The sequence below is a fragment of the Geotrypetes seraphini genome, chromosome 7 (genome assembly GCF_902459505.1).
Source record: "Geotrypetes seraphini chromosome 7, aGeoSer1.1, whole genome shotgun sequence".
Classification (NCBI taxonomy): domain Eukaryota; kingdom Metazoa; phylum Chordata; class Amphibia; order Gymnophiona; family Dermophiidae; genus Geotrypetes; species Geotrypetes seraphini.
The window spans coordinates 117,121,966-117,145,702 of NC_047090.1; the positions used below are offsets into that span (position 1 = coordinate 117,121,966).

At 46.0% G+C, this 23,737-nt stretch overlaps 1 protein-coding gene across 1 annotated transcript in view; it reads right to left on the reverse strand.

Moving 5' to 3' along the window:
* EHD4 (EH domain containing 4) overlaps nucleotides 1-23,737 on the reverse strand; it is a 68,467-nt gene that overhangs the window by 23,093 nt on the left and 21,637 nt on the right. The window contains exons 4-5 of the mRNA XM_033952988.1: nucleotides 14,256-14,668; nucleotides 2,465-2,629 (exon numbers count right to left, since the gene is read on the reverse strand). Of these exons, the coding sequence (XP_033808879.1) occupies nucleotides 2,465-2,629; nucleotides 14,256-14,668 (578 nt within the window). The remainder of the gene's footprint in view (nucleotides 1-2,464; nucleotides 2,630-14,255; nucleotides 14,669-23,737) is intronic.

The window sequence follows — 23,737 nt, forward strand, 5'->3', positions numbered from 1 at the left end:
CAGTGGCTAAGTGAAAAAACTCAATCGTTACACCCCAAAACAAAAAATACAATGAGAAAAAAACATCAGAAAGAGAAGGCCCAAAGACCCAACTGAGGAAAAATATTAACTTTTTAGAGCTTATTTGTTCTATATGTGATGTATAAATCAATTGTAGACAATGTGAGCCATATATTCAAAAGCACTTATCTGTAGAGCAGCAACCCCTTTACTAATAAGTTCTAGCGTGCCAAGAACAAGGCGGTGGGAGTGGCCTGCCCCAAATGCAGGAATTGGAGAGTGCTGGAACAATCGTGGGGCTGCAGTCCACAAGCATACAGCCACTGACTCTGCCCCTGTTGACAACTTCCTGTTCCACGGTGGGGGACTGGCAAAGCTGAAGGCCACACATTTGCGCAGACCGTTTTTGCCTGAAGGAAGGGGGGCTCCGCCTGGATAGCCAGCAAATTGGGTATGCCACTGCTGACAAGTGCTCAATCTGTGAAAGTTCAACTGAATTAAGACTTTTCAGTGGCACTTTCACAGATTGAGACTATTATTCTTACACTATCCTGACAGTGCTACAACAGAGCAAAAACAGAACACGAGTGTTCCACCTAGTTCCATGAAGCATTGGCATTATATGCCGCTATCAATACAGCTATGTTAAGTTAAGGTTTAAGTTAAGACAGGAAAAAGGCTGTTCAAACTCAAATCATATAAACTAAGCTAAACTAAACCTTAAGCTTATATACCGCATCTTCTCTATAAGGATAGAGCTAGACACGGTTTACAAGAGTTTAAGAAAGGAAAATATAATAAGAATTAGTGGTTATATAGAGAGCAGCGGAATTTACATTTTTGAAAATAGCCACATTTTTAGATGTTTTTGAAATAATTAGAAAGAGCCCAAATTACGCAGCTGGGCAGGAAAGTTATTCCAAAATTCAGGAATTTTAAAGTAGAAATATTTCTCTAATTTTCCAATATCGATAACGCCTTTTAACGAGGGGAAAGATAATTTAAGCTTTTGGATAGATCTGGTAATATCAGGTCTCACAGAGTTCCAGGATAGAGGAATTAAATAATAATAATAATTTATTGTTTATATACCGCCAAAGCCAAAGTAGTTCGAGGTGGTTTACAATAAGAAGAGCTGGACATTCAGCAAAAAGAACAATGAAGTCTTTGAGTACATTAATATTTGTAGGGAGGAGGGGAGGCAGAGTAAAGTCACATTGAAGGGGCGGTTTACAATAAGAAGGGCTGGAAATTCAGCAGGAGAAAGCAGTGAAGTCTTTGAGTACATGAATATTGGTAGGGGGAAGGGAGGCAGAGTAAGGGCACATTGTGGGGCATCTAGTACAAAAAAGTGGGATGCAGGGAAAGGCTTTAGGAATTCTTGGTCAAAATCGGTTAAACAGTTTTCTGAAGTTGAGGTAGGATGAGGAGTGCTTGATGCTGCTGCTTAGTCAGTTGTTCTGTTGACTTGCTTGGAAGGCAAGAGTTCTGTCAAGGAATCTTTTGTATCAGGGGGGAAGAGTGCCATGCAGGCACATAAAGAGCTAAGAGGATAAATATCACCCTATCCCTAGAGCCAGTGGTGGTCACTGCTTTACATACTGTATATATCTAGATAGTGGCACTAACTATATACAAACCCCGGCATTAAAAAAAACACATTGACTGGAACAACTCACTATTGACCCATATTTTCAAAATATTCTTTTTCTGTTATAGACACCATGTCTCAAGGAAAGAAATAGGAGAGGACCAATAAAGTTCCAATGATCTACAGAGGTCAATAAACATACATAATAGTATTTATTAACAGACCCAAAACAATGATAAAATTTTTTTAAACCAATAAAATACAAAAACAGATTGCCTAATTAAATTACATACAGATTTATTTTTATTTTTTTAAATACACATGAAAATATTGTTAGACTCAATACAGATCTGTATTTTGGTGATAAAAAGTCTGTCTCAGGAGTCACAAGATCTCGCCAATATGGCAGAACAATCTGCAATCACTTCAAGAGTTAACAGTCAAGCCAAAACATATATCTGTGTCGAGTCTGGCAATATTTTCATGTGTATTAAATTTTTTTTCTGTTTGTAATGAATCAGGCAATCTGTTTTTATATTTTATTGGTTTTGACAAATGTTTTATCATTACAGTACTATTTTTTGTCTATTAATAAATACTATTTTATGAACTTTTATTCACCTCTGTAGTTTGTTGGCATATTATTGGTCCTTCCCCAGAGACTTGTATATATTCATAGACAGCATGTCTACACGCTCTTCTCTGTTGCGCAATACACTCGCCCTTTTATTCTTCTCATTTCAGGATACTGCTACTATATAAAGGGACTGTGCATTACAAGATTTGCCACAGTGTGTCAGACTAAAATCCATCAAACCTAGCTTGCATTTGACTGCATTTTCTGCCATTCAATACACTTGTTATTAACAATACCTGCATTTTCTTGATTTGTGGAAAATCTCCAGGTGATATATGGTATTCCCGCTGTATCTGAGTGTATATTTCAGGTAACTTGTTAATCAGCTCCTTTTTCTTACTCTCTTTCCCAAACATAGAAGGCATTTCCTTCTTCAGATGGCTAATGATGTAAGCATGAACCTACAACAAAGACAATCTGAGTAAATATCATACATTAAACCACAATGTTTTCTTCTGTCTGGCAAGAAAAATGATGCAACAGGAGTGCTCCAATAAAACCATTTTGCAACACACAGCATCACATTTTCATTCAATATCTAAGCTGAACTCTATACAAAGCAAAACCCCCATTTCAAGAACTATCCACAATAAATGAAAATATGGAAAATGTAAAGAGATTACTATATGGCATACACATTTTTTCTTTCTATCATTATTTTACTGCAACTCAATCTCAAACTTGGCTGTTTTCCCATCCCAACAAGCTCAATGTTGGTAGGTTATACAACAGAAAGGATTTGGTTAGACAGGTTCAAAAAAGAACATTACAAGAGGCTTGTCTGACAAGGCACGCTGCTGTCTGTGCTGAGCAAAACAAATGCACTGAAAAAGCTGAATAGATTCCATACATTCTTCACCTGTAATGACTCAGAGGCTCCATCTGTACAGGCAACAGGGGGTTCTCCAGCATAAAAACAGAATGGAGCCGGTCCAGAGGGTAGCTACTATAATGGTTAGTGTTCTTTATCATAAAGCATATGGGAACAGAATAAAATATTTCAACATGTATACACTCAAAGAGAGCTGGGGGGGGGGGAAGATATGATAGAGGTATTTAAATACATCTGTGGCATAAAAGGAAGCTCTGGAATGAGGGGGCATAAGATGAAGATGAAAGGGGACAGAAGTAACCTGAGGACATACTTCTTCATCTTGAACTAAATATATTTTTCTGTAAAAAAAGAACATCAAATTAGTATAAACAGAGGAGGAAAAGAGTATAGGGATGGACAGGTAGGAAGAGGATGGAAGATCAAGATGGTATGGGTAAATGTACTTTGTATGAGAAAACAATCAAAAGAGGAACTGGAGAAAAAATATATATATATCAACTTTCCAAATACTCCAGTTGAATACTTGCGCTGGGAGCTTATGCTCTCAAATGCCTGACTCCTAATATCACCAGACATACATTGATTGAACTTCTCACAGACATAGATAATGAGGAAAAATGCCTCAAAAGCTGCACAGAAAACTTTGCTCTGGAGCTATGAAGGGGAGCTTAGGTTGTTGACGGGGTAGCATAAAGTCTACCCCACATAGACTAAGCATCTTTCACACTTAAGAGCCCTGAAGAAATTATCCTTTGATCATGAAACGTTGGCCATTGTCAGCAACAAATTAAGTGAGAAGGTATACGAAGAGCAAGCACTGAACTGAAAAGATAAGTGATAAGATAAGTGCTGCTTGCTTTTGTTTATTGTTTTATTTGAACCATCCGTTAAGCTATACAGTAAGGTTGTTTTGCCTATGATAGAAGTATGGAGGGGAGACAGTGAGCAACCTAAGCTCCCCCCTTCATAGCTCCAGAGCAGTTTGCCCTGCAGCTTCTGAGGCATTTTTCCCCATTATCTATGTCTGTGAGGAGTTCAATCAATGTATGTCTGGTGATATTAGGGGTCACGCATTTGAGAGCATAAGCTCCCAGCGCAAGTATTCAACTGGAGTATTTGGAAAGTTGATGGGTAAAGGTACTGCATTTGCTAACACCGTCTTTATGTGGTACAACCAATGTGGTTTACTTATTATATACAAGTACTTTTTCTGTCTCTAGTAGACTCACGGTCTAAGGATGGAGAAAGGACGGTTGTAGGATATTGAGAGATAAGGAGGACGAGAGCATGATTCAGAGAGGTGTCCCTTCCCCGACTCCCATCCTTGCTTTTTCAAACACTCAAATCCACTTAGGATCATATTGAGCGGGGGGAGGTGAGAATAATTCTGTGTATTTGTCTTCATCCCAGAGCTGAATGCAGGTGGTCGACTGCAACTATGAATAATTCTGTTCAAAACCAGAAATCAGCTCCAGGTGGCAGAGGAGGATGTCATAGCCCTACATACAGCCTCTCTCCTCCTTTCCCTATGGTCAGTTAAAAGGAAATTTAATATACATTTGCCTCCATATCCTGGTTTAGTTCCCCTGGTCTTCTGCTGCAATTCCTCATGGATTGGGTAATCTGCTTCAGAAAGCAGACTTTTCTGGTCCTTGCTGCAGAATGATAGGGTCTTTAGAGGCTCTGCCTCCTGCTAGAGTCACAGGTGTCCCCGAGGCCGGTTTCTTTGCTGGTACAGAACCTGAAGAGGGGACTTACCCGGAGCCGAGGTTTTCTGTTGTCCCGAGGACTTCGGGTTCGAGTCTCGAGGCGATGCTGAGGTATTCGGGGCCGAGGCCGAGGTAGAGGTTTGGTCCGGGGCAAAAAGATCCGCCATGCGGGCTTTCCTTCGACGGAGGGCCCGGTTCTGGAAAGTAGCGCACTGGGGGCAGGAGTCGGTTGGATGAGCGGCCCCCAGGCAGAGGATGCACCGGCGATGCGGGTCTGTGATGGAGAGAAGCCGCTCGCACCGGGAGCACTTTTTAAAGCCGGTCAAAGGCCGGGACATAGAATCGAAAGTGGCCGCGGCTCGAATAGCCACGCGGCCACGGGGACCCGGAAGCCTCCGGATCGGTGAAAAACGAAGCAGGAACAGTTGAAACAAGAAAAAACTCGTGCACAGCGACTAAATCGAGAAAAACAAGAAAAAATTGCGGTGCTAGAAGGCAGTTGGGGCAGAGCCTGAAAAAACACGACTTCTAGGCTCAGCGGAAAATTTTGAACTGGAGACCACGAGGGGATGCGCCCCCTAGTGGAGCAGGAAGGCACGCATGCGTGGAGCAGCAGAGCAAACTTAAATCTTCAATCAAGTTTGCTTGAAAATGCTTCCGCATCGGGGCTCCGTAGATGACGTCACCCACATGTGAGAATATCATGCCTGCTTGTCCTGGGATAAATTTAGCAGATTTATCAAATGAAGCGATTTTTCTTAATAAAAATTATGGAGCTCAATCGAAAAAGAAAAACGTCCAAAAACCAGCCTAAGTCGGCACTTGGATGAATATTTCTCAAAAACGTCCAAGCGCCGATAATAAAACCGGGTTTTGGACGTATTTAAAAATGACCTAGGCCTTCATAGTGCCGCTCAATGTCCAAAGCTAAACGGGGCGTTTCGGGAGGCGTGTCAAGGGCGGGACGTGGGCCGGCCTAGACTTAGTCGTACAGCATGTATAACCGAAAGTTTAACAACAGAGCCTAGACGGAACTTGGACGTTGTGACTTAGACCATGTAAAACATGGTCTAAGTCACAAAAACCCACCTAACTCACCAGATAAGCACTGCAAACACATAACAGACCCCCACACACTACCTCAGTGATCACCAACCCCTCCCCACCCCCATAAAAATTTTATTCACAGCTTTAAATTTCAGCCTCCAGACCATCATCACCTGGCCGCCTGGCATCTAGGAAAGCCTAGTTGTCCAGCCCAGAGGCAGCTTAAGTCGTCTTGGGATGGGTTAGGGACCCATAAAGAGGAGGACCCATGCCCATAAGCCCCTGTAATCACTGCATTGATACTGAAACATGTGCACTGCCCTATATACCCCCAAAACCCTTTTGTACTGGCATATAAGTGGCTCCTGCAGCCATAAGGGCTATTGGGGTGGTAGATAAGTGGGTCTAGGGGATTCTGGAGGTGGTTTGGGGGGGGGGGGCTCATCATGACCTATAAGGGAGCTGTAGGGAGAAGACATGGCACCCTTTTTGTGAAGTTCACAGCAGTGCCCTGCAAGGTATCCCACTATTTAGGTGGCATTTATGGGTGTGCAGTCCATCACTTTGCAGACCCCTCCCACATCCAACAGGGCTTGTTCTAGGTATTTTGGACTTGGACAGAAAGTTGGACGAAAATGTGGTATAAAGATAGACGATTTAGTGGCTTGGATGATCAGATCGGCAGGACATATAATTAGACTATTTTCGAAAGTAAAAAAAAGTTGGACGTATCTTTCGAAAATGTGTCTTAGGCTCTTTTTAACTTTGGACGACTTGCGATATGGACGTAAACGGACTTAGACGTCCCGCTTTGAATATGCCCCTCCACGGGTCTAGTTGTAAATGTGGAGCCTTTAAGGAGGCTGGGTCAGAACTAGTGAAACTCTTCTATCTCATGTGGAGATGACAGCTGTAGGATCATCTGAACTGGTCTAGCACTTCCAGGAAATCCCTTATGGCACACTGCTTAAGTGTTTTTTCTGATTTGCTTCCTTTGTTGGGTTTATATTCCATAATGTTTAGTTAACCATTTCTATTTATAGAATCAAAAATAAACTAAAAAGCAAATAGTTATTCACAATGTTTCCTCTGCTACTGTCCCCCTTCCCTTCCTTTATTTTTATGTTTTGGAGCTATTATGCAACCATGTTGTACCTCTGAAATACTTCTTATATCCCTGATACCAATGTAATTTGAAAATATTTTCAGTAACATCACTGTCTATGTACAGTCTCTTCCTCTGTAAACCGCTCTTAACTGCTTGTGGTATTTGCGGTATACAAAAATAAAGTTATTATTATCATCTTAAAATTCATATTGCGGAAAAATAAACCAGCCTTTTACCTTCCCTCCCCATCCCATCGTCCTGTCATGTCAGACTGCATAGTTGGCAGTTCTAGGTAAGAAATACTCCTGAATGTGTGCTCCAGAACCATGTTTTCTGTGGCTTTGTACCCGATAGCTGTGCAGCTAATCGTTTGTCAATTCTATTTCCTTTTTGAACTGATCCGTGAAAATAACCTTTGTAGTCTTTTCTTATATTAGTTGTGTAGCCTGCTCTTTTCTGTGAAATTTTGACTAGTTTTTCTAGTTCCTAATCATACTATCATGACAGCTATGCTTATACAGTAAGCATGTATAATAACTGGAACACAGTGCCATACAACCACTTATGGGTTCTAATATAGGGAAAAATTACCAAACCTATCCTGCACTGTTATTAGGCCCAACACCCATGTTAGCTCAGTAATAATTGTTAAACTACGAACTCTTACTATGTATGTAAACTGCTAACTCTTATTCTGTGTGTTAACCTGTAACCCGTTCTGGGCTATTCTGGGAGAATGGGCTATAAAAGTAAATGAATAAATGAAATAAATAAATAAGATATATTTGCAATGCACAGCCAGACCTGACTTTTCGGGAAGGCCCAGAGCAAACATGGACAAATCCCTCCAAAACTATGCCGCCTCCTGCCTTTCTGAACTCCTCCTCCCCTCCTCTTCCAGAAGCAGCAGTGATTCCACATGCTGGCCCCACCCTACCCTCAATGTGTCATTTCCTGTTTTCCTCTGGTTCCAGTGCCTAACCATGCCTACTTTGACCTTAGGTGCCACTTGGCGTCTTGCTTTACACACGATTCAGACATCTACCCTAGTAGGTGCCTACTTTTTTTTAACAAGTTTTTTTTATTGTTTTTTAACCGATCAATTACCACACCAATTAAAGCAATTAAGTTAGGTGGTGGTAGGGCATCTACCAGCACCAAACTTATGGTACAATTTACAGAATCAGGCCCTAGGTGGATTTCTCATGAAAGGAAATAGCACAGTTACTTACCGTAACAGGTGTTATCCAGGGACAGCAGGCATATATTCTCACATGTGGGTGACGTCATCTACGGAGCCCTGATGCGGACAGCATTTCAAGCAAGCTTGATTGAAGATTCAAGCTTGCTGGCTGCACCACGCATGTGTGCCTCCTGCTCCACTAGAGGGCGCATCCCCTCCTCGTGGTCTCCAGTTCACATATCTAGCAAAGAAGCCAACCCCGGGGAGGTGGGCGGGTTGTGAGAATATATGCCTGCTGTCCCTGGATAACACCTGTTACGGTAAGTAACTGTGCTTTATCCCAGGACAAGCAGGCATGATATTCTCACATGTGGGTGACCTCCAAGCTAATAACGAAGGGGTGGAGGGAAGTTGGCAAATTTAAGAAAACAGATTACGTAACACTGATTGGCCGAATCGGCCATCGCTCCTGGACAGTGTATCCAGGCAATAGTGAGAGGTGAAAGTATGAACCGAAGACAACGTGGCAGTCTTGCAGATATCCTCAATCGGCGTGGACCTGAGGAAGGCTATCGAGGCTGCCATAGCTCGGACTTTGTGTCCCATAACACGACCATGCAGCGCGAGACCAGCCTGAGCGTAGCAGAAGGAAATACAAGCAGCCAACCAGTTTGACAGGGTGCGCTTGGAAACTGGGTGCCCCAATCTGTTTGGGTCGAAGGACAAAAACAATTGGGGGACTTTCCGATGAGACTGAGTGCATTGAAGGTAAAAGGCCAATGCCCTTTTACAATCAAGAGTGTGGAGCGCCACCTCTCCAGGGTGAGAGTGGGGCTTGGGAAAAAACACCGGTAGAATAATGGACTGATTGAGATGAAAATCAGACACCACCTTAGGTAGGAACTTAGGGTGAGTGCATAGAACCACTTTGTCATGATGGAATACAGTGAAAGGTGGGTCCGCCACCAAGGCCTGCAGCTCACTCACTCTTCGAGCTGACGTGAGGGCGAGTAGGAATATCACTTTCCAAGTGAGAAATTTAAAAGATGACACTTATCCATAGGCTCAAATGGAGGTTTCATCAGTTGGGCTAGAACCACATTAAGATCCCAAACCACCGGAGGCGGTTTGAGGGGAGGATGAACATTCAAAAGACCCTTCATGAAACGAGAAACCAAGGGATGGAGTGAAAGAGCCTTCCCTTCCAGGGGTTGATGGAAGGCAGCGATCGCACTAAGGTGCACTCGAATGGAATTGGTCTTCAGGCCAGAGTGAGATAAATGAAGCAAATACTCCAGAACCAAAGACACGGGGACCGACACCGGGTCCTGGTGGTGAGTGGAGCACCAGGATGAGAATCTAGTCCACTTCTGAGAATAGCAGAGTCTAGTCGAGACTTTCCGAGAAGCCTCCAACACTTCCCTGACCGACTGAGATACGGGGAAGGAAGTCAAGGGGAAAGAAACCAAGCAGTCAGATGAAGAGACTGAAGATTGGGATGTAACAGTGAACCCCGAATCTGAGATAGCAGAGAGGGAAAGACAGGCAGAGGTAGAGGTTCCCTGACACTGAGTTGAAGTAGTAGGGAAAACCAAGGTTGGCGGGGCCATCGAGGGGCGATCAGGATCAGAGTGGCCCGTACCGATTTTAGATGGACCAGCGTCCTCAGAATCAGAGGAAACGGCGGGAACGCATAGAGGAACTTCCCCTCCCAATCTAGGAGGAAGGCATCGGCCTCGAGACGGTCCGGGGAGTATATCCTTGAACAAAAGAGAGGCAGTTTTTGATTGACGGGGGAGGCGAACAGGTCTATCTGTGGAGTCCCCCACGTGCCGAACACCTGTCGTAGTACCTGGGAATGCAGGGACCACTCGTGTGGCTGGAGGAGGCGGCTGAGCCTGTCCGCCAGGCAGTTTTGTTCTCCCTGGATGTAAACCGCCCAAAGGGAGATGTTTTGGGAGGCCGCCCACTCCCAGAGCCGCAAGGCCTCCTGGCAGAGGGACCAGGACCCCGTCCCTCCTTGCTTGTTTACGTAGTACATCGCCACCTGGTTGTCCGTGCGGACGAGAACCACCCGGTCTTGAAGCAGGTGTTGGAAGGCCACCGCGGCGAGGTAAATGGCCCGAAGCTCCAGCACGTTGATGTGGCAGTGACGGTCCTCCGTGGACCACAGGTCTTGGGTGCGGAGACCGTCTACGTGAGCCCCCCAAGCGTACTCCGACGAGTCCGTGGTTAGGACCTTGTGGTGTGGAGGGGCGAGAAAGAGCAAACCCTTGGAAAGATTTGAAGAGTCGGCCCACCAACGGAGCGATTTTTGCAAGGAAGGAGTCACTGTCACGAGGCGGTTGATCGGGTCCCGATCCTGACGCCATTGTGAAGCCAAAGTCCACTGTGGTAACCGCAGATGAAGGCGGGCAAGCGGGGTAACGTGGACTGTGGAGGCCATGTGGCCGAGGAGCGTCATCATTTGTCGCGCCGAGACCGTGGTCTCTCTCGAGACTTGTCGGCTCAGATTTACCAACACCTCCCGGCGTTGCGGAGGGAGGAAGGAACGAAGACGGACCTTGTCCAGCACGGCCCCAATGAATTGTAAGGACTGAGAGGGGCATAGCTTGGATTTTGGAAAGTTTATCTCGACACTGGAGAGAAGTAATAGTCTGTCGGGTCGCTGAGATAACCCCCTCCCTAGTCGGGGCTTTGATCAGCCAATCGTCCAGGTAGGGGAACACTTGCAGGCCCTGGGAGCGTAGGGCAGCCGCGACCACTACGAGGCACTTCGTGAAGGCTCGGGGGGGATGAGGATAGGCCAAATGGGAGGACCCGGTATTGAAGGTGGAGATCTCCCACCTGAAAGCGCAGGAATCTGCGACAAGCAGGGTGCACCGGAACATGAGTGTAGGCCTCCTTCAGATCTAGGGAGCAGAGCCAATCGCCCTCGTTAATCAGGGGGTAAAGAATCGGAAGGGAAAGCATCCGAAACTTTTCCCGCTTCAGAAATTTGTTTAGGCGCCGCAAGTCCAGGATTGGGCGCAGGTCTCCCGTCTTCTTCGGTACCAGGAAGTATCGGGAGTAAAACCCTTGGCCCCTTTGGTTTTGGGGGACCGGTTCCACCGCCCGCAGGCGAAGGAGGTCCTGTGCCTCGGAGAGGAGGAGGGACAGCTGCGCTCGATTGGGAGGACATGCACTCGGCGGGCTGTCGGGAGGAACCTCTTGAAAGTTGAGTGAGTATCCCGATGAGATCACGCCAAGGACCCATGAGCCAACGTTATGGCTTCCCAGCGAGGGTAGTAGGCTTGTAGGCGGCCCCCGATGGGAAGGAGGCCAGGTGAAGGTGCGGAGGGGGCCCGCCCCCGTTCGCTCATCCCGTCAAAAGGACGGAGACGGCTTCGCAGGCGCAGTGGGCTGTGATTTTGATGGAGCCCTAGAGTGAGCCTGAGGGCGTCGCGGCGGCGGTCTAGAAAAGGCCGGGGTAGATTTCTGGGGGTAGCGGCGAGGCAATCCCCGGAAAGGGCGAGAGGCCTGTGGTTTAGGTTTTTGTCGTACAAGAGACGCGAAGGAACGTTCGTGCTCTGACAGATGTTTTGTAGCTGCCTCGATGGTGTCGTCGAACAGTTCTTTCCCCACGCAAGGGAGGTTCGCTAACCGATCTTGCAGGTTAGGGTCCATGTCGACGAGCCGTAGCCACGCCAGCCGGCGCATGGCCACCGCGAAGGCTGCGACTCTGGAGGATAGTTCAAAGCCATCGTAAGCGGCATGGAACAAGTGTAGCCGGAGGCTGGAAAAATCCTGGAGAAGGAGGCCAAACGCTGCCTGACGAGGGGCAGGTAGATCCCCCGAGAAAGAGGTCAGTAGTCCGATGAGGTGTTTCAGGTAAGATGAAAAAGTGAAGGTGTAGATCAGGATCCTAGATGCCATCATAGAGTTCTGATACAAACGGCGTCTGAATTTGTCTAGTGTCCGTCCTTCGCGTCCAGGAGGGACCGCCGCGGACACCCTAGAGGGGTGAGCTTTCTTCAGAGAAGACTCCACCAGTAAGGATTGGTGGGACAGCTGTGGCTGCTCAAACCCCGGGCAAGGTACTGTCCGGTACTTAGACTCCATCTTAGATGGGACAGCCGTCACCATGTAAGGAGTCTCGAGGTTCCTGATAAGGGTCTGCCGGAGTACCGGGTTCAACGGTAGCCGGAGGGACTCTCGGGGCGGGGAAGGCATATCCAGCTCCGCCAGGTATTCCTTGGAGTACCTCGAGTCAGATTGTAAGTCCAAGTCAAGGGCACGTCCCATGTCCTGGACGAACCTCGTGAAGGAAGGTCGGTGGGATCCCATGGCCCCTTGCGGGGACGGTGACCGAGACCTCCGTCTTGCCGAGAAGGAAGGAGAAGCCTCCCTCGAATAGCGAGGTTCTCGTTCGGACCCTCGATCCGACATCGGGGATACGCTATGGAAGCGCTCCGGGGTCGAGGACCTGCGTCGCCTCGAGGAGCCCCTCGGGGACGACGCCGGGGTTCGGGGTACCGATCGATGTCGGATCGGGGACCCCTCCCCGGACTCCCTCGGCGAAAGCCTGTTGCCTCGGACCGGAGCCCCGGACCGAGGGGGAGTCAGTAAGAGCTGTGGGTTAGTGAGAGACAGCTCGGTAATCCGTAGCGGTCCCCCGGATCGAGTCGAGGGGGAGCGGCCTCGGGCCGGAGAACTCCGGGCCTTTTTTGAGAGGGGCTTCGATCTTCGTTTCGCCCCGCGGAGCTCCGTCAGGGATGTGCGCCTCGAGTGCCTCGGAGAGGAGTCCGAGGAAGATGAGAGGCGGCGAAAATGGCGTACTTTGCCCCGAGGGGTCTCGACGCGTCGCTCAGGCTGGTCCGGCGCACGCGAGGCCGAGGTCGAGGCCGGTTGAAGGTGAGCCATGGCAGCGGATAGCTCCGTTGTGATCATTGCTCGGAGCAGCTCCTGGAATACCGGCACGGACAGCATCGATGGCATGTCCGAGGCCGCGGTGCACTCCACTGGGGGCGATCTCAATTCAGAGCATTCCCGAGTGGTGGAGGCACGTCCCGAGGTCTTCGGGGGTTTTGTCGGGGCTGTGGGTAGGGAACTCCCCCCTTGTCCCGCTATTGTCCCCGAGGTTGGCTTCTTCGGAGGTATGGAACCTGAGGAGGGAAGAGAGGACTTACCCGGAGCCGAAGACTTCTGGGAGCTCGGGGTCTTTGACGTCGAGTCCCGAGGCGGGGCCGAGGTCCCCGAGGCCAAGATCGAGGCCGAGGTCGATCGGCGGCAAATAGTTCAGCCATGCGGGCCCGTCGTCGTCGAAGCGCCCGGTGTTGGAAGGTTGCGCACCGGGGGCAAGTTTCTGTTGGATGGTCGGCCCCCAGGCAGAGGATGCACCAGCGATGCGGGTCTGTGAGTGATAGAAGACGCTCGCACCCGGTGCACTTTTTAAAGCCCGAAACGGGCCGGGACATAGAAAATCCAGGCGGCCGCGGCCAATCAGGCCACGCGGCCGCGACAATCCGGGAGCCCCCGGATCGCGAGAAAACAGCGCGAAAAGCGCGATGAGCAGGAAGAAAAAAGATTTTTATACGCACAGCGACTTTTAGCGAAGAAAAACAATAAATCGCGGTGCAAAGAAGGCACTGGGGCAGAGCTAAGAAAAAACGTGTCTTCTTAGCACAGCGGAAAAAATCGAACTGGAGACCACGAGGAGGGGATGCGCCCTCTAGTGGAGCAGGAGGCACACATGCGTGGTGCAGCCAGCAAGCTTGAATCTTCAATCAAGCTTGCTTGAAATGCTGTCCGCATCGGGGCTCCGTAGATGACGTCACCCACATGTGAGAATATCATGCCTGCTTGTCCTGGGATAAACTCTCATATGTGGAGGGAGTAGTGGAGAACAGTCAGTTCATGTCTTACTAGTGCACACCTTACTCCCATGCAGTTCTCGCTCTCCTCCAATCTTAACCTCCCCTCAACTCAGGTACAGCTTCTCACTTCTCCCTTCCCACTCAGGTGGGGTCTCTTATTTCCTCCAATCCTGCTTCATGTAACTCTTCTACCCCCTCCCCCTCCCCAATGGAGAAAAGCAACAAGAAAGTGTCCTTGGAGGGAAAAGTGGTTTGTTGATCCTGCTCCACATGTACCTTTCTGAACTTACCTTTGCAAGTCGGGCTCTCTTGATGAGGTCATTGAGTTTGCGCAAGGCAGCATTTCGTGGAAGGCTCTGAATATCTCGAAATAGGTCCTGGGCCTCCATTTCAAAAAGCTTCCGATTTTCTGTAATCTGTAAGGGTTTGGACCAGAAGGAGCCAATATAGACTCGTACCACCTCTGGAGTATTGATCACCTTTCCAAGAGACCACATAAGTGCACCATATACTCTCATCAACTGCTGTGTGTCCACCTGGTCAGCCTTATTCAACACCACTCTGATCTTATCGTCCTGACCTCGGAATGCTCTAATAGCCTCAGAGAACTCATCTGATATATCCAATTTGTGGGCATCAAACAAGAGGATTATACGGTCAACCCTCTCAGCAAACCACTGGAGAACTTGAGAGAAGTCATATCCTGAAAGAAAACAAATCAGTAAATGTATTTTACTTTGTTTTTAAACTGCTGGTGGCAAGGAAACAGAAGCAATTATTCTTTTTTCCTTAAAACATTCTAATAATTTTTATAATGATGTGTTTTGGAACTGTGATGCTAGTCCAAAATTTCTGGCAGAAACATCTACTATACTAGACGAGCCCAAATATACAATTTTTTAAAGTTATCCAATGCAAAAACCTTGGATTCCAAAAAAGCCCTTCTTAAAACAAGACAAGTTATTGAATTTACTGATAAGGTGGATTGTAGAACAGTACTGCTTATTAGTCAAATAAGTCTAGGGATAGCAATGTATAGTTTCATAAGCAATCATAGTTGACCATTGCTTTGTCTAACTGATGTTGTCAGCAGAGCTTGCTGTGCCTGTTAGTGCTGACTAGGAACTGAACCCTTACCAATGATTAATGCATTTGTTGTTCAGAAAGAACATCTGCTCTAATTGACTTGGATTTTTTTCTCTGGTGTTTATTCATTCTGTATTATCTAGACATAACCTCATATTTTGAAATATGCATAATTCTTACATGTTGGGAACATGCACTATCATTTGTATCCTGTGTGTGTGGAAGGTAAACACTGAGTACTATAAAAGGGAGCCCCTCAATGTCAGATGAAGCTTGCCTGCAGAGTGAATGTGCACACTGCCCAGGGCCCCTCCCACGGAAGAGCTCTCGACCTGACCATTGTTAATGGGCTTTCCTCAGTCTGTGTGAAGCACAGATGAAGTTACCCACTGTGAAGCGTTTTTCTTATTCTTCTTTGTAAATAAATACTAAACTCACTATACAGTGATGTAACTTACTTTCTTTTACTAATAAAGGCTATACACTTCTCCCTCGGTATTCGCAGGGGATAGGGGCAGAGCCGGACCACGAATGGAGAAAAACCGTGAATAACTTCTGATCCGGCTGTGACCCACCCCCGTCTCCCTCCCGGCATCCCAGCCTTACCTGGTGGTCTAGCAGGCTTTTGGGGCAGGAGCGATCTTCCTACGCTCCTTCCCCATGCAGATCGCCAATAGGAAATGACTGCCTTGAGTTCCCGTAGTCTCTCGAGAGACTACGGGAGTTCAAGGCAGCCATTTCCTATGAGCGATCTGCATGGGGCAGGAGCGTGGAAAGATTGCTCCTGCCCCGAAAACCCGCTAGACCACCAAGTAAAGCTTAAGGGGGGGCTTACAGGGCTTAAAATAGCCTGAAAAATTTTAATGTTTGTTTGGTTTAAAAATCGCGAATAACCGAATCCGCGGATGCTGAAACCGCAGATTTGGAGGGAGAAGTGTCATCACTAATACACCAGATCATGTGCCGTACCATATAGTTTTCCAACCTATAAAATAACTTCTTTATTCTACCATTTTCAATTTCAGAAAGGAACCTGGCTCTGGAATTCAAGATTCACCAGCCAACATGTTGTTACACTGACCTTTTCTTTTCAAGCTGGTCTAACAGTAAAACAATGTTTCTATTCTGTGACATCTAGGAAATATGTGAAAAATTTGTACCACAGAAAAATCTCCATGAGAAAGTAACAAATATTGTCCAAGCCTGGGTTTGTTTGTTTTTTGGCAATGCAATTTTAAAAAGTGTGTGTTGAATCTTTAAAAAAAATATTTGGGGGTCCTTTTATTAAGCTACATTAGGCACTAAAGCATACTGCAGGATGTATTCAGGTGTCTTATGGTAATTACCATGTGTGCATACCTCACACACTTAAACATGTGCTAACATTTTTTTAAGGAGGTACGACAGGGGGCGGAAAGTGGGCATTCCTATCCTAAACAATGCAGCTACATTAGCCCATGCAAACTAGTTAGTGCAGGAATACCAATGGAGCCCAGACTACCACCAATTTTGTAAGCAGTTAAGTGTTCACACAGTGGTTTTTAAAAATAGCCACACGCTAATGGCAACATTAACGTACGATTATTAATACAAAAATTAGAAAATCAGCCATTTTAAGACTGCGATAAAAGGCCTTAGCAAGCTAGATCCACTTTTTACTGCAGCTTACTAAAACAGAACCCCTCAGTTATTTAGCGGGCATAGGCATTTTGGAAAATACATAGAAACATGATGGCAGATAAAGGCCAAATGACCCATCTAGTCTGCCCATCCGCAGTAACCATTATCTCTTTCTCTCTCTGAGAGATCCAGTGTGCCTATCCCAGGCTTTCTTGAATTTAGACACAGTCTATGTCTCCACCTCCTTTTCTGGGAGACTGTTCCACACATCTACCACCACCCTTTCTGTAAAAAAAAAAAAAAAGTATTTCCTTAGATTACTCCGGAGCTTATCATCCCTTAACTTCATCCTATGCTCTCTCATTCCAGAGCTTCCTTTCCAATGAAAGAGACTCGACTCATGTGCATTTACATCACATACAGTCATGTGAAAAAATTAGGACCCTCCACTCCATGACATATTCAGTTCTTTCTTAAGAAATGTTCACATATCAAGTTTCAAGTTTATTAGGTGTTTTATATACTGCCTATCAAGGTTATCTAAGCGGTTTTACAATCAGGTACTTAAGTATTTTTCTTATCTGTCCCGGTGGGCTCACAATCTAACGTACCTGGGGCTATGGATGACTGAGTGACTTGCCCAGGGTCACAAGGAGCAGTGCGGAGTTTGAACCTACAACCCCAGGGTGCTGAGGCTGTAGCGCCAACCATTACACCACACACTCTATATCGATGTAAATTTTTTTTTAAATCATTGGAAAAGAAAGTGATGTAATTGCAGATAAACAACAAAAATATTCCTCGATTTACTCATGAAACAAAAGATATCCACAAAAATTTGTATGCTAACTGAGGAACAAATTAGGACATCCTATTAGCTAGTGTTACCTCCTTTGGCTGAAAAAAACTGCAGTGAGACGCTTCTTGTAGCCATCTACCAGTCTCTGATATCGGTCTGAGGAAAGTTTGGACCACTCCTCAATGCAGAATTCTTTCAGCTGTGAGATGTTTGAGGCATGTGTGAGATGCATGTACAGCCCATTTCAAATCACCCCACAGTATCTCAATAGGATTAAGATCAGGGCTTTGACTCGGCCACTCCAGGATTCTCCATTTCTTAGTTTTCAGCCAGTCCTTTGTGGATTTACTTGTATGTTTTGGGTCATTGTTGTGTTGCAGGATCCAGTTCCACTTCAGCTTTAATTTTCTTACAGATGGTCTCCCATGTTCCTCAAGCACCCTGTAATACATGGTAGAATTCATGGTGGATTCTACAATGATGAGCTGGTAAAGCATCCCCAAACCATCACACTTCCACCTCCATGCTTCACAGTTGGTATGAGGTTCTTTTCCTGGAATGCAGTACAGTATTTGGTGTACGCCAAACAAGTCCTCTTTTCTGGTGTCCAAATAATTCAATTTTAGACTCATCTGTCCATAGAACACTGTTCCAGAAGTCCTGGTGTTTGTCTACATCTTCTCAGCAAACTTCAATCTGGCCTTGATGTTTCTCTTAGAGAGCAAAGGTTTCATTCTTGCACACCTCCCATGCAAGTTAAATTTGTGCAGTCTCTTTCTGATTGTAGAGGCATACACTTTCACATCAACAGTAGCAAGAGCCTGCTGTAGGTCCTGTGATGATATTTTAGGGTTTTTGGAGACTTCTTTTAGCATCTTGTATTCTTGCTCTGGGGGTCAACTTGCTTGGATGGCCAGATCTAGGCAGTTATACACTATTTCCCAGACCATGGAATGGCTAATATCAAATTATTTCAAGATCTTTTTAAATCCCTTTGAGATCATTTTAAATCCCTTATCAGACTTATAAGTTGCTACAATCTTCTTTCTGAAGGCCTCATACAGCTCTTTTGATCTCACCATGGTGTTCACTCTCACTGCAGCAGTCAAGAGCCCACCAAATTAAATGTCTGAGGTTTAAGTAGGGCAAACCTCCTTCAAAATGCTGAGTAACAATGTTCTAATCATATGCACCTGATGGGATACACCTGTGTGTGATTTGAGTGGAAGGATATGTAGGGATGTCCTAATTTATTCCTCAGTTAGAATACACATTTTTGTGGATATCTTGTTTCATGATTAAATCAAGGAAAATTTTTGTTGTTTACCTGCAATTGCATCACTTTCTTTTCCAGAGATAAATAAAAAAAAGATTTGACATCGATATGTGAACATTTCTTAAGAAAGAACTGAATATTTTATGGGGTGTCCTAATTTTTTCACATGACTGTAGGTATTTAAACATCTCTATCTTATTTCCCCTCTCTCGCCTTTCCTATAAAGTATACATATTGAGATCTTTAAGTTGTTCCCATATGCCTTATGACAAAGACCATACACCATTTTAGTAGCCTTCCTCTGGACAGACTCCATCCTTTTTATATCTTTTTGAAAGTGTGGCCTCCAGAATTGAACACAATACAGAAACAGAATCAAAGAAAACAGAAGGCAGATAAAGACCATTTATTTATTTTAGTATTTATAGACCACTTATAGCTTAAGTGGTTTAAATTCAGGTACTCGTGTATTTCTCCTTATCTGTTCTGGTGGGCTCACAATCTGACCAATGAAATGTTAGTGACTTGCCTAGAGTCACAAGGAACAGTGCTGGGCTTGAACCTGCAACCTCAGGGTTCTGAGGCTGCAGCCCTAACCACTCATTTTCTCTCCACCCTAGAGAGTCAGAATTCAGAACCAACATAGCACTTCTCTCCTGAGTGAGGTATTTTCACACCTTGGCAAGATACCATATTGTGGCAACAGTGCAAACCTCGTACAATGACCTGCCAATGTGTCAACTCTATTCTGAGAAAATCTCTTATTTTTGTTGTATGCCCTATCTTGAATAGCCTGTAATATGCAAGGAAGTCTCTGTACAATACTGCATACATCTGATAAGTTATTAAGATATGTGTGTGATTCAGGCTTCTTGGTATGCATTCTCTGGGCCCTCTCATTGAGTCGCAAGAAAGTTCCCCATTGGTGCCAAAATGTGAAAGCTGTCTTTCAGAAACTCTGAAATGAACTAGTACTCTAGAAGTGGGAAGATCTGTAATCCTGTAACAAAACACTGAATAAAGCAGTCCCTTCACCTCAAAATTCTTTAGTTTGAGAATCCCTACACTGAAATAGCCTTCTTCCATCACTTTTCTTTTCCCATTCTTTCCTCATGTTTTATTATGTTTTTTAAAATAGTCTTTATTATGTTTTGTAAGATTTAGTTTTTTGTTAGTTATGTTTGTACCCCAACTTTGTAATTTTATTGATTTGTGCATCGCTTAGAATTTGGAATAAGCGATTAATCAAATTTTATAATAAACTTGAAACTTGCTTGAAACTTTCAGTGCTATAGAAATGACAAATAGTAGCTCCATTAAAATATTAAGGCAACTAGGGACCAGTTTTAGCTCTGGCTAGCTCTCTGTCTTGGCCATGGGCCAATCAATCTGTTTTTATAACATGTTTATCTATTGCTGGTTTCCTCTGGTACTAAGCCTTCAATAGTTGAGGAAATCAGAAGCAGACAGAACACAACAAAACTGGGTAATCCCATGGCCTGGCTTCACCTTTTCACTTGTTAGATTTCAAGCTGATTTTTTTTCTTTACTCTTTTCCTGTTTTTTATGGTCAGAAAAAACTGTTTTGAAGTTGGAAATTAACGCAAAATATATAAAAATCAAGTTTTATCATGTGCTGCCCCTATGTAATATTGTAAACCATCTATATACTTATAAGTAACAATTGTGTATAGTGCTTATATTTTAAGTTTGACTGCTAATTAAAAACAGCATTTTTGTAGTTTGCCAAAACATTTAATCCTGTTTTGCCAAGAGTCATTATATCAATGTGTTCCTGGGGCTGGGTTGCAGGGCATTGTCCAGCACCCTTCTAATATTGTAAAAGTCTCAGAAACAGGCCATCTTCAGCTCATGGTTCAGACCCTACAGCAGGGGTGCCCAAACTTTTTTGGCTTGTGAGCTACTTTTAAAATGACCAAGTCAAAATGATCTACCAACAATAAAATTTTTTTAAAAACCACAAAGCACACTGTACGCAGAGAACTATACAAAAATAGACAAATATACCCCATCCCCTTTTATTAAACCGCGATAGCGGTTTTTAGTGCAGGGAGCTGCGCTGAATATAGTGGGAGCTGCTCCCGATGCTCATAGACTCCCTGCGATGAAAACTACTATTACGGTTTAGTAAAAGGGGGCCATAGTGCAAAATAAAGACAGCAGATATAAATTATCAAAACGGACACATTTTGATCACTAAATTGAAAAAGCAATGTTACTTACCGTAACAGTTGTTATCCAGGGACAGCAGGCAGCTATTCTCACTAGTGGGTGATGTCATCAGACAGAGCCCCGGTACGGACGTCTCACAAGCACGTGTTGCTTGTAGAAACTTAAAGTTTCTAGATGCCCGCACCGCGCATGCGCCGGTGCCTTCCTACCCGGAGATCCGGGCGTGTCTCCTCAGTTCAGGTAGCTAGCCTGAGAAGCCAACCCAGGGGAGGTGGGTGGGACGTGAGAATAGCTGCCTGCTGTCCCTGGATAACAACTGTTACGGTAAGTAACATTGCTTTATCCCAGGACAAGCAGGCAGGTATTCTCACTAGTGGGTGACCTCCAAGCTAACCTCAGTGGGATGGAGGGGGAGTTGGCGACTTAAGAGAATAAATTTTTCAATACTGTTTGGCCAAACTGTCCATCCCGTCTGGAGAGGGTATCCAGACAATAATGTGAGGTGAATGTGTGAACCGAGGACCAGGTGGCAGCCTTGCAAATTTCCTCGATTGGTGTTGATCTGAGGAATGCTACTGAGGCTGCCATTGCTCTGACCTTATGGGCTGTGACCTTACAAGGAAGTGATAATCCAGCCTGGGCATAGCAGAAAGAGATACAAGCCGCCATCCAATTAGAGATGGTGCGCTTTGATATGGGTCTTCCCAACTTGTTAGGATCGAAGGAGACAAAAAGTTGAGGAGTGGTTCTGTGTGGCTTGGTGCGATCCAGGTAGAAAGCCAAGGCACGTTTACAGTCTAGAGTGTGAAGGGCCGATTCTCCGTGGTGAGAATGAGGCTTAGGGAAGAATACTGGAAGTACAATGGATTGGTTGAGATGAAATTCGGAGACCACCTTAGGCAGGAATTTCGGGTGAGTGCGGAGGACCACCTTGTCATGATGGAATACTGTGAATGGTGGATCCGCCATCAATGCCTGGAGTTCGCTGACTCTGCGAGCGGACGTAAGGGCTACAAGGAAAAGCACTTTCCAGGTGAGATACTTAAGAGGGGCCCTGTTGAGTGGTTCAAACGGGGGCTTCATGAGATGGGAAAGGACTACATTGAGGTCCCAAACTACTGGGGGTGGTTTGAGAGGAGGGTTAACATGGAAGAGTCCTTTCATAAATCTGGCGACCACCGGATGGGCCGAGAGGGGTTTCCCTTGTAGGGGCTGGTGGAATGCCGCAATAGCGCTCAGGTGGACTCGTATGGATGTGGACTTGAGCCCAGATTGAGATAGGTGTAGGAGATAGTCCAGCACGGAGGATAAGGAAGCTCGCTGAGGTTCCTTTGACTTAGAAACACACCATGAGGAGAATCTGGTCCATTTCTGGGAGTAGCATTGTCGAGTGGCAGGCTTCCTGGAAGCTTCCAAGACCTCCCTCACTTCTTGTGAGAATTGGTGAGGGGTTACGTTGAGAGGAACCAAGCTGTCAGGTGGAGAGACTGCAGGTTGGGATGAAGTAGTGATCCTTGATGTTGAGTAAGTAGTGAAGGAAACACTGGAAGTGGTACTGGTTCCCTGCTGCTGAGTTGAAGTAGGAGGGAGAACCAAGGTTGTCTGGGCCACCGAAGAGCTATTAGAATCATGGTGGCCCGTTCGAGTTTCAGCTTGACCAGGGTCTTCTGGATCAGCGGGAATGGTGGGAACGCATATAGAAATCGTTTCCCCCAGTTCAGTAGAAAAGCATCTGCCTCGAGGCGATGAGGAGTGTAGATCCTGGAGCAAAACTGAGGCAGTTTGGAGTTGTGGGGAGCCGCAAAGAGGTCTATCTGAGGCGTCCCCCATTGCGTGAAGATTTGGTGAAGGGGTCTGGAATGGAGAGTCCATTCGTGCGGTTGTAGCAGACTGCTTAGTTTGTCTGCTAAGACGTTGTTCTCCCCTTGGATGTATACTGCTCTGAGTAGGGCGTTGTGGCGCACCGCCCAGTCCCAGACTCGTAGAGCTTCCTGGCAAAGGAGGGCCGAGCCCGTGCCTCCTTGCTTGTTGATATAATACATGGCGGCCTGATTGTCTGTGCGAATGAGGATTACCATGTCGTGAAGTAGGTGTTGGAAAGCTTGGAGCGCATTGAAGATGGCTCTGAGTTCCAGTAGATTGATTTGGTGTAGTCTTTCCGCACTGGTCCAGAATCCTTGGGTGCGGAGACCCTCCAGGTGGGCCCCCCATGCATAATTCGACGAATCGGTTGTGAGAACTTTCTGATGGGGGGGAGAGTGCATCAGCAAACCTCTGGATAGATTCGAAGAGGTCATCCACCAAAGTAGAGACTGCCGAAGAGCAGGTGTGACTAAGATGCGTTTGGATAGTGGATCGGACGTCTGATTCCACTGTGATGCCAGGGTCCACTGGGGGATCCTGAGGTGGAGTCTGGCAAAGGGTGTCACATGTACTGTGGAGGCCATATGGCCCAGGAGCACCATCAGTTGTCTCGCCGGTAGGGTTTGGCGAGTAGACACCGACTGGCAGAGATGAAGAAGAGACTCCATGCGTTGCAGAGGCAGGAATGCTCGGAGTCGGGTGGTGTCCAGGACCGCTCCGATGAAGGGGAGGGACTGGGTGGGTTGTAGATGAGACTTGGAGAAGTTGATCTCGAAGCCCAAATTCTGGAGGAAGTAGGTTGTAGCCAAGGCCGCCGAAGTGACCTCTGGGGCTGACGGGGCCTTGATGAGCCAGTCGTCGAGGTATGGGAACACCTGTAGACCCCTGTCCCGGAGTGCTGCGGCCACTACCACCAGGCACTTTGTGAAGACTCT